The 11,027-nt window shown below is 49.6% G+C and overlaps 1 protein-coding gene across 1 annotated transcript in view; it reads right to left on the reverse strand.

Annotated features, from left to right (window-relative positions):
- Window positions 1-11,027, reverse strand: part of LOC106813262 (tyrosine-protein kinase Fps85D-like) — a 22,257-nt gene that overhangs the window by 6,356 nt on the left and 4,874 nt on the right. The window contains exons 5-7 of the mRNA XM_014817360.1: window positions 9,211-9,426; window positions 6,046-6,222; window positions 5,290-5,503 (exon numbers count right to left, since the gene is read on the reverse strand). Of these exons, the coding sequence (XP_014672846.1) occupies window positions 5,290-5,503; window positions 6,046-6,222; window positions 9,211-9,426 (607 nt within the window). The remainder of the gene's footprint in view (window positions 1-5,289; window positions 5,504-6,045; window positions 6,223-9,210; window positions 9,427-11,027) is intronic.

The following is an 11,027-nucleotide window of genomic DNA, read 5'->3' on the forward strand; positions in this document are numbered from 1 at the left end:
GCTAGAGAGGCATTGGACTGGGCGTGAGGGCAGCATGTTGGGTAGAGAGCATTGGCTGGGGTGAGGACAGCATGGTGGGTAGAGAGGCATTGGCTGGGGTTGAGGGCAGGCCATGGGTTGGGGTTAGAACGGTAGCATGGTGGGGTAGAGAGCATTGGGCTGGGGTGAGGCCAGCATTGGTTGGGGTGAAGCGGTAGCATGGTGGTAGAGAGGGGCAATTGGCTTGCGGGTGAGGGCAGCTATGGTTGGGCTAGAGCCAGCGCATTGGCCTGGGGTGAGGGCAGCATGTTGGGGTGGTAGAGCGGTTAGCATGGTGGGCCGTAGAGAGGCATTGGCTGGGGGTGAGGGGCAGCATGGTTGGGTTAGAGCAGCATTGGCTGGGTGAGGGCCAGCATGGTGGGGTTAGAGAGGCATTGGCTGGGGTGAGGGCAGCATGGTGGTAGAGAGCGCATTGCGCTGGGGTGTAACAGCATTTGGTTGGGGTAGAACGGTAGCATGGTGGGGCTTTAGAGAGCATTGCGGCTGGGTGAGGCCAGCATGGTTGGGGTAGAAAGCGGTAGCATGGTGTGGGTAGAGAGCGCATTGGGGCTGGGCGGTCGAGGCCAGCATGGTTGGGGTAGAAGCGGTAGATGGTGGGATAGAAGGTCATTGGCTGGGGTTGAGGGCAGCTATGGGTTGGGGTATGAAGCGGCTAGCATGGTGGGGTTAGAGAGGCATTGGCTCGGGGTGAGGCGCAGCATGTTGGTAGAAGGGCATTGGTGGGTGAGGGCAGGCATGGTGGGCGTAGAAGCGGTTAGCATGGCGGTAAGAGAGCATTGGCTGGTGGTGAGGGCAGCATGGTTGGGTAAGAGACGATTGGCTGGGGTGAGGGCAGCATGGGGGGTAGAGAGGATTGCTAGGGTGAGGACAGCAGGGTGGTAGAGAGGGCATTGGTGCGGGTGAGCAGCATGGTGGGAATGGGGGTAGAGAGCATTGCGCTTGGGTTGAGTGCGCAGCATGGTTGGGTAGAGAGGCATTGGCTGGGGTGAGGGCGCATGGTTGGTAAGACGGCATGGCTGGGGTGAGGGCAGCATGGTGGGGTAGAGAGGCATTGGCTGGGGTGAGGGCAGCATGGTTGGGTAGAGAGGCATTGGCTGGGGTGAGGGCAGCATGGTGGGGTAGAGAGGCATTGGGGCTGGGGTGAGGGGAGCATGGTTGGCGTAGAAGAGGCATTGGCTGGGTGAGGGCAGCATGTGGGTAGAGAGGCAGTGGCTGGGGTGAGGCACAGCATGGTTGGGGTTAGAGAGGCATTGGCTGGGGTGAGGCAGCATGGTTGGGTAGAGAGGCATTGGCTGGGCGTGAGGACAGCATGTTGGGTAGAGAGGCATTGGCTGGGGTGAGGGACAGCATGTTGGGCTAGAGAGTCATCTGGCTGGGGTGAGGACAGCATGTTGGTAGAGAGGCATTGGCTGGCGGTGAGGACAGCATGGTTGGGTAGAGAGGCATTGCTGGGTGAGGGCAGCCATGGTTGGGTTAGAGAGGCATTGGCTGGGGTGAGGGCAGCAATGGTGGGGTAGAAGCGGTAGCATGGTGGGTAGAGAGGCATTGGCTGGCGGTGGAGGGCAGCATGATTGGGATAGAGAGCGCATTGGCTGTGGGTGAGGGCAGCATGGTGGGGTTGAGAGGATTAGGCTGGGGTGAGGACCAGCATGGGGGCGTAGAGAGATGTGCTGGGGTGAGCGGCCACAGCATGTGGGCGTTAGAAAGCGGTAGCATGGTGGGGGTGTGTAGAGAGGCAATTGGCTGGGTGGTGAGGGAGCATGATTGGGTTAGAGAGGCATTGCTGGGGTGAGGCAGCATGGTGGGGCTAGAGAGCATTGGCTGGCGCGGTGAGGCAGCATGGTGGGTAGAGAGGCATTAGGCTGGGGTGAGGCAGCATGGTTGGGCTTAGAGAGGCATTGGGCTGGGGCGGTGAGGGCAGCCATGGTGGGGTAGAGAGGCATTGGCTGCGGGTGAGGGCAGCAATGGTCGGGCGTTAGAGAGGCATTGGCTGGGTGAGGGCGCATGGTTGGGGTAGAGATGGCATTGGCTGGGGTGAGGACAAGCAATTGGTTGGGTTAGAGAGCGCATGGGCTGGGGTGAGGCCAGCATGGTTGGGGTAAGAGCGCATTGGCTTGGGGTCGAAGGGCAGCATGCGTGGGTAGGCAGGCATTGAGCTGGGTGAGGGCGCATGGTGGGCGTTTAGAGAGCATTGGCTGGGGTGAGGGCAGCATGCGTGGGGGGTAGAGAGGACATTGGCTGGGGTGAGGGCCCAGCATGGTGGGGTAGAGAGGCATTTGCTGGGAGTTGAGGGCCAGCATGGTGGCGGTTATGGAAGAGGCATTGGCTGGGGTGAGGCCAGCATGGTGGGGTAGAGAGCGCCATTGGCTGGGGTGAGGGCAGCAGTGCGTTGGGGTAGAGAGGCATTGGCTGGGGATGAGGGCGCAGCTGGTGGGGTAGAGAGGGCATTGGCCGGTCCTGGGGTGAGGACAGCATGGTTGGGTAGAAGCGGTAGCATGTGGGGTAGAGAGGCATTGGCTGGGTGAGGCCGCAGCATGGTGGGGTAGAGAGGCCATTGGCTGGGGTGAGGCCAGCAGGGGCTGGGTAGAGGGCCATTGGCTGCGGGTGAGGGCAGCATTGGTGGGCGTAGGAGACGGCATGGGCTGGGGTGAGGGCAGCATATCCACCAATGGTCTATATTAACGATCCCACTGTCTCTGCGGTGCGCACACATAACTATACTATCGTGAGAGCGAAGTGGAAACAAAATTTGTTTTGATAATTGTTTATGGGAGCACGTATGGCGACGCATCGTACTGAAAACTGATATATAATCATATATCAGGAGTGTATCAATAGGCAGTGAGAAGATTAAAAACGGCAAAAATTCAACATTTTAGTGCTAGTCTACTATGATGTATTGTGTTTACCTCCGATAAACTTGAGCTCAAGTCTTGCCTTAATCATTAAAACTTTATCCGTTCTATCGTATGCGCTCTCACAAAAATGACAAATCGGGAGATATCGGTCCAAACGTACAATGGGTGGTTTTGAAAAGTTATATCGCAACATCAACAACTGCTGAACCGAAACATAAGGGCAATGCCTTTGAAAGCCCTCTATCGCTTAGCCCAATGCAAACATAGCAAAACAACTAGCGAGCGTTTGCAGGGATTCAGAAAGTTAAACACGTCTTGTTGTTATTATAAGGCCAATGTCGAATGACAGTACATTACCATGTTATGCAACATATTGCGTTAAGAAAAAATAAAATGGATAAAAATACTAACATGGGAAATTTTTATTTCTAATGTAAATGGTATCAATAACACCAAGGTTCGTGTTTAACTTTCCAAAATCGCCTAGCAAACCTCGCTAGATTGTTTGTATGTTTGATTGCTAAAGCGATAGAGGGTATCAAAAGCCATTTGCCCTTAATGTTTCGGTCACAGTTAGTTGATGTTGCCATATAACTTCCAAAAACCACAGTGTAACCGATCGGTGCTTTGGGACCGATATCTCCCGATTTGTCATTTTTTTCCCTAGTTGAGACCAACGATTAGAACGGATAACAGTTTAATGCATTTAAGGCAAGACTTGAGACTCAAGTTTACGAGGCTAAACACAATAATCATAGGTAGACAAGGGCGGCTACCAAATGATTTGAATTTTGCCGGCTTTGTCCCATTGTCTAACTTCCTATTGATACACTCTGTATATATATAATATATATATTATGGAATAGAGCGTTTATGATTGCGGGTATGCTAATTATATAATTTTCGGGTGCCCTGCTGGCGTTACTGCCTCTACAGTACCTACTGAAGAGATTCAAGAGTTTATCACTGACGGTATATGTACTGCGCTGGATAGAGTCTATGTCCCCCAGGGCTACTGCCGAACGTACCCTGGCCGTAGCCGTCCGAGTAATACCGGAACGTACCCTGGTAACTATCTAGCGATATGTTAGAGTTAGTGTTAGGCCGTTAGGTGTTAGGGTTAGAGTTAGGGTTTAGAGTTAGGCGGTTATGCTGTTAGGGTTAGGGAGTAGGCGTAGGCGACTCTCTATAGATGCGTTAGTGAGTACGGCCAAGGTATCGGTTCCTGCATATTAGATAGTAGTATTTAGTAACAGGCGTACGTTCCCGGCAAGTACCCTGGGGACAATAGGACCCTATCAGCGCTACTATCATGTCACTGACCGTCGTTATGCGCACGCCTATATACATTGCCGCGTCTACCTCAGGCTACCGAGGCACCTGCGCAACTGTACGCGAGCTATAGTACTAGTAACTAGAGCTACCGTGCACCATACACGCACCAGCGGTGGAATCGCAATACTATGGCTGCAGGCGTCTATGTCTCCTGGCGCTACTTGTCCGGAACGTACCCTGTACTTATCTAATATGCCGGGACCCCTTTACCTCGCCTACTCCACTAACGGTTCTAGGATCGCGTACGCCTACTCTCACACCGACCGAACCCTAACCCCTACCCTAACCTTAAACCCTGAACCCTTAATTCCTAACCCTAACCATATTAAATAGTTACCAGGGTGCCGTGCCAGTCTATACCGGACCGTACCAGGGTGCAGTTCCGGCAAGTACCCAGGGAGACATAGACCCTATGAGCAATACGATGTTACGAGCACGATTATCTAATTGCAAAACTTGAATTTCCCGTCGTGGCGGGGCGGGGTGGGGTGTGGCGAGGCGTGGCTCACTAACGCGCGCATAGCTCCATGGCGAGCATGAGTGATGCCATTACACCACGAACAGAGAAGGGTGGGATCACCATAGTGAACGAGGGAAGCCAGTGCCCCCCCAACTCCATCATATTTGGCACGCCCCTTGAACAGCGCGGCACTGCAGGGCGTGGCATGACGGGGCGGGGCGCGGAGAGCCGCTCACAAAGGAAAAAAAACATTTTTTTCACGGGAGTTCTTTTTCAAGTCTGTGGAAAAAATAGCTCTCATCAAAAATTTAACGGGAGCTATTTTGAGCCTCACGGGAGTGATTTCGGAGGTTTGAAGAGCGAATCGCTCATCGAACCCATTTTTTACCCTGCCGTTCATTAACACGCGCATAGCTCCATGGCGAGCATGAGGGATGTCATCACACCACGAACAGAGAAGGGTGGGATCACCATAGTGAACGAGGGAAGCCAGTGCCCCCCCCCCCCAACTCCACCATATTCGGCACGCCTCATACGTCAAGCGTGGGGGTGCGGCGTGGGGCGGGGCGGGGCGCGGCGCGCCTCTCACTCACTCACCTGCGCATAGCTCCATGACGAGCATGACGGGCTGGCGCTGCGTGCAGATCCCGATGAAGCGCACGATGTTCGGATGGTCGTACTGCTTGAGGATGCGGCCCTCCTTGAGGAACGTCTTCTTCTGGTCGTCCGGCAGCGTCGCCTTGCACGTCTTCACCGCCACTTGGCGCCCGTTCGTCTTCAGCATCGCGCAGTAGACGTCGCCAAAGTTACCCTACAGCAGCGCCGAGAGCGAGAGCGGTTACCATCGCACGCAGTCACCTCCACGAGCAGGGTAGTAACGACTTCTCTCGATTGCATTGCGCAATGCACTTCGTTATTCTCAATTGCATTAGGGTTTGTTATGATTGTTCGATGAAAGATGGCGCGCATCTTGGTATCGTAGTTACGGGCATTGAGGTTTGTTGCGATGGTTCGATAAAAGACGGTGCCCATCTCGGTATTATTGTCAAATGAATTCAGGTTTATTAAGATGGTTCGATAAAATGACGGTGGAAATCCCGGCGTTATAGTCAATTTCATTGACGTTTATTATGATAGGTCAATATTAACCTAATTTTAACTTAATAATTAATATTAACCAATATTAAGCAATATGACTGCACCCCCCCCCCTTATTTTCATACTCATAGGGATTGTTATCACCTTTAAATGAATCTACAAAATAAATTGTTAAAGCTAAAAGGAATTTACATATTTTTATCAGCTTTTCAAGATTGCTAATTTATGGAAGGTGTGATGCTTCTGAGTGATTACCTTTCCGATTTTCTCCTTTAGTTCTACGTCGTCGTTGTTCAGCTGCCACTTCTCACGCTGAATCGGCGATCGCAGTATGGCGCTCGACTGCTTAGTGACCGGTTGACTGCTTGCCACGTGCCATTGAATGAGCTCCTGGATTGAAGGGAACGACGCCCCCTCACAGCGGTAGTGCCCCTGTTTAGAAAAAGCAATAGAAAATGTTCAAAAGATTTCTTATTTAAAAACGAGCCAGGATTTACAGGAAGGTTCAGAGTGTGGATGAAATATTTGATTTAGCAGCATTGTATCAAGAGCGTATAAAGAAGGTGGTTAATTACGCTCTTGATTGTATCTATAACAAGAGCAATCGGAGATAGCAAACCTCTGCCACAGCGTAACAGTCCCTCCATCTTGTTGGTATGTACACCCAATATAGAGTTTAATGGAATTTTCAGTTTTTATTTTGTTTTTAGGAAGTGTTGGATTCATTTTGAGTTTCTGGTAGTATGGGTTTTGCTTGCTGGAAGCTTTAGTTTACTTTTTGGCAGTCAGATTCAGTTTCATGCACCGTCCAGTCTTCCCCACACAAAAAATCCTGGATCCAGATCTGGACCACCAAAATCTAATCGATTGGTTCTTGGCCCAAGCCCAACCCGTCCAAAAAAGTTCAATCAACTCCTACACTTTGCGCACGTGTCGCTTGAACTGGTTTCTTGATATGGATTCCATGCATATGATATTATATGCTACATAACACGTATATTTTTATCTGAAAGTACATCTTGCTGTTACTGCCGCCTATGCAAGTGTGGTAGCACAGTCGATTTAGTGTTTTACCCACAAGTGACCTTCCAAACAGGAACTGTACAGGTACACCTGTAGTCATTCTGTCATTCATACCTTAAGCTGTGTAGTAGTGTAATCTAAAGGTTGTGTTAGTACTACTATTACAAGAGGTGATGTATTTCTGGTTCTGTGCATTACGGTGTAAGCATCGAATGGAAACTTCTCTTCCATATCGACTAGTTATGGGATGCGATCTTGTTAATCTGTTCGTATAAAAGCGTATCCGTGAATGGGCGTGCGTAGGTCTGTATATACGTAAAGGTCTGATTTCATCCCCGTTTACTTTGATGCGAGGCAGCTAGTACGCGGCAGTGCGCTTTCGCCTGCTTTTGTTGCAGGTATAATACGTGTCTCTGTGGAGGCAGCTGTCGCTATGTCGCATCTGTCTGGCTTCATGCTTGAATGCCAGAGATTGTGATGATGTGCTGATGTGTGTTTGTACTTTACGAGTAGCTAATCAGCTATAGCGACGATCGACCAGAAGCCCTATACAAACGTTTATTAATGTTACACGACATCGTGATTGTGAAGTATCGTGTGGTAGAAAATCTGCCTATACAAGCACACACGCACGCACGCACGCACACACGCACACAAGCACACACGCACACACGCACACAAGCACGCACGCACGCACGCACTAATGCACGGACACAAACACAATATGTAATCGCCTAAGTGGTAACCATATACGCGTGTTTAGGCCTAGTAAAAAATTAAGGATAGGTTCTTTGTAGAACGTTGTAAAATGGAAAAGGTTCATGAAAAACGAGCTACGTCGCTCTTTTTATGAGTGGTATTACGTGTGATTGAGTACTTACCTAGCTGGAATTTATTTGCTTTAATAGCCAAAGAGCGGGGAGCACTAGAGAAGGGAGTTGTGGTTCTAATTGTCCTCGTTTTACTTGCTAGATGCTGCTAGAACCTTGCTAGAACCTGCTTTTTTGCTAGATTTATTCATTTTAATTATTATTTATTTATTATTCATTGGCAAGGTTATTCATTTTAATAGGCAAGGAGTGAGAGAGCAAGAAGGAAATCTTTTATTGTCCATTTTTATGCGATAGATTTCGCTTGGCTTACCGAACTTGTCCATTTGTTTTCAAATGCAGAGTGAGCCCGGGGAACATAATCTGCTTGTCCCCTTTTCATTACTTTTTCTTTACTTTACACTGTTTATGCTGCAGTGTTTGTGCTGCAGTGTTTGTGCTGCAGTGTTTGTGCTGCAGTGTTTATGCTGCAGTGTTTCTGAACAACTAGATTTATCCTTAGTGCATGAGACGCAGTTTGGAAGGTTGGACGTGCAGGTGCGTTTGGCGTAGTTTTCTTCGATTATAAACAGAGCGAGTTGTGCAGTTACAACAAGAGCAGTCACAGATAGCAAGCCTCCGCCACAGCTTAACAGTCCCCATCTTGCTAGTACAAAAAAATCCTGGATCCAGATCTGGAGCCGGATCACCACCAAAATCTAATCGATTGGTTCTTGGCCCAAGACCAACCCGTTCAAAAAATTTCATCAAAATCCGCCCGTAACTTTTTGAGATATCCTGTTGACAGACAAACAAACCAACAAACAAACTAACAGGGGCGAAAACATAACCTCCTTGGCAGAGGTAATGATTCTACTGCATGCACAGCCTGACTCACACGTGGCTGTCAAACACAGAACTATAAAGGTTTTCAAATCCGGATTGCGGAAAGTCGTCACAGACAAGCGAGAAAGCACATCTTGCCTTCTGGAACTGGAAGCCAGGTGAGCGAAGCTTACCCAAGAAGGCCCTGAGAGCTTGACCATCCTGACAAGTGAGTTCAATAACCTTTTCGACCTCTACGACCTTCACTACAGCATCTATGACCTCTACACCCATCACTACAGCATCTATGACCTCTACACCCATCACTACAGCATCTATGACCTCTACACCCATCACTACAGCATCTATGATCTAACACATCACTAAGTTTCTGACTCTACACCATCACTCTAAGTATATATACCTCGCTACACTAACCATCACTAATGTATCTATGACCTCTAATCCATCATACAGCATATATGACTCTACACCGTTTCCCCCAACCCTAAGCATTATGCCTCTAACACCCATCACTTACAGATCTATGACGTCTTAACCAATCACTAAGCATCTATGACTCTACACCGCCATCACTACAGCTGATATGTGTAACACCCGTCACTAGCATCTATGACTCTACACCATCACTAACGCATACTATGACCTCTACACCTATACAGCATCTATGACCTCTACGACCTTCACTACAGACGTCAACGACATTCACCGGGATCGCTACACGCGCTTCCCTACGTCTCACCTCGGGCATCTTCTGCAGGATGAAGTGCTTCACGCATTCCCAGAAGACGGACAGCACATACTCGGGTTGGCCGTGGTGCACGGTCTCGCGCACGAGGAAGTCTCCCTCCCGGAAGAGCAGCTCGGTGACCTCGTTGCGTGGCAGCACGCCGTGGAACCATTCCTCATCCCACAGCACGCGCGACGACGTCTGCGTCTGCAGCAGCACTGGCGGCAGCTGAAACAAACAAGAGGCGCAACCTGTGTCAGGGTGCGAAATTAATTTAATAAATAAATTAATTGATTTTAATAAACTATTCGGGCGCGAGTCCGGAGTCAAATACTCCATGATTTTCTGTCGGACTCCCTGATTTGACATGTGCAGGAGTCCGTGTGACTCCCTGAAAATTCTGCTATACGAACTAGTTTGTTCCAGAGCACGGCCTCGCGGAATTGCCGTATTTTTTCAGCAAATGTCCAAAGACAATTTGGCAGACGTGCAACCGCATGAATCATCAAAATAAGCACACGCGTTATTGTTAATATCTTTAGTTTTGAACTTCAGACTGCGGACTCCCTCATTTTGCTGTGGACTCCCTCTTTTTGAGGGTAGGAGCCGGTCCGTTGGACTCGATTGTTCAAAAGTTAATTTCTACCCCTGCGCTGTATGCATCGTCGCGACTCGGACGTCGGGTTGTTGCAAATAGACTTATTCGCCGAGGGTTGATCGATAGACAGCTGTAGCCGGTATAGCAATAGGACTATGAAACTGAATATATTATATAATAATTATTATATTTATGATTAAATTACTAATCTGAATATTAGGCTATGTGTGGATAGAGTGTGGCAACGGTGTCAAGAAGAGAACCTGCACGCGGCAGCACCTGCCAGTGAAAACTGTGAATCTCTTCATACCTGCCCAGTGGGTGTAACAATATTCCCTCGTGATTCCGGGAACCTATATATAGCGCTCATGCACAGTGTTGACTCTGGCTAAGTTTAGAGGATCCGACATGGGAGGCCCGTCGGGTGAGGGCAAACAAACAATATTTTTATTATGGCCTAGTTATCTTACTCCGGCAGATAAGTCAGTTAGGATCAAGGACGGTTTGCCCTTGTGGGGTTCGTGACGGAGATTGTTGGTCCTAAAATGGAACCGACCTTCACACGACCATACAAACAACATTGCCGTGCGTGTGGTAGCGCATGCAAAGCACTGCACATGACCGTTCCAAGCAAACAGGTAGGGAGTAGCACAAGTCGTCTGTGCGATGCAGAATTATCGTGAACAGCAAACAAAACTGGGCGAGTAGAATCACGCGGGCGTAAATATTACATTAAGATTAGTACGAACAATCGATGAATATTTTGTCGACGACCTCCCCAGCACTGCCGTACAGCAGAGCTTTGTTGTCAGCGGCCGAGATCTAATTTCGAGATCGTCGCTGTTTGGCGTCAAGCTAGCCTCGTGCCTTCAGGGGTCGCGTCGCCCATCTAGCGCGCACTCACCGGTGTGAACTCCCCCGAGCTGCTGCTATAGTCTGACGCACGCGGCCGGCGCGTTCCGTGTCGCCCATCTATGCGCAGGTCACGTCGCCTGTCTAGCGCACACTCCACTGGGGTTAGTGTTAGTTCCAGTAACTGATCGGCGATTGACTCTAGCTAACAAGAGCCGCAGAGCGTCTGGGCTCATCTGAGGTCTGTTGCTACGGTTATAAACGTAACATTCAGTCGTGCGTAGTGACACCTTTGTTAGGCGCAGATATGCAGATACGCAGTTGCATATACACCATTTCAGCAACCTTCTGCATTCTGCATACCTCCCAAATCCCATTG

This window comes from Priapulus caudatus, unplaced genomic scaffold (genome assembly GCF_000485595.1).
Source record: "Priapulus caudatus unplaced genomic scaffold, Priapulus_caudatus-5.0.1 Scaffold747, whole genome shotgun sequence".
Lineage (NCBI taxonomy): Eukaryota > Metazoa > Priapulida > Priapulimorpha > Priapulimorphida > Priapulidae > Priapulus > Priapulus caudatus.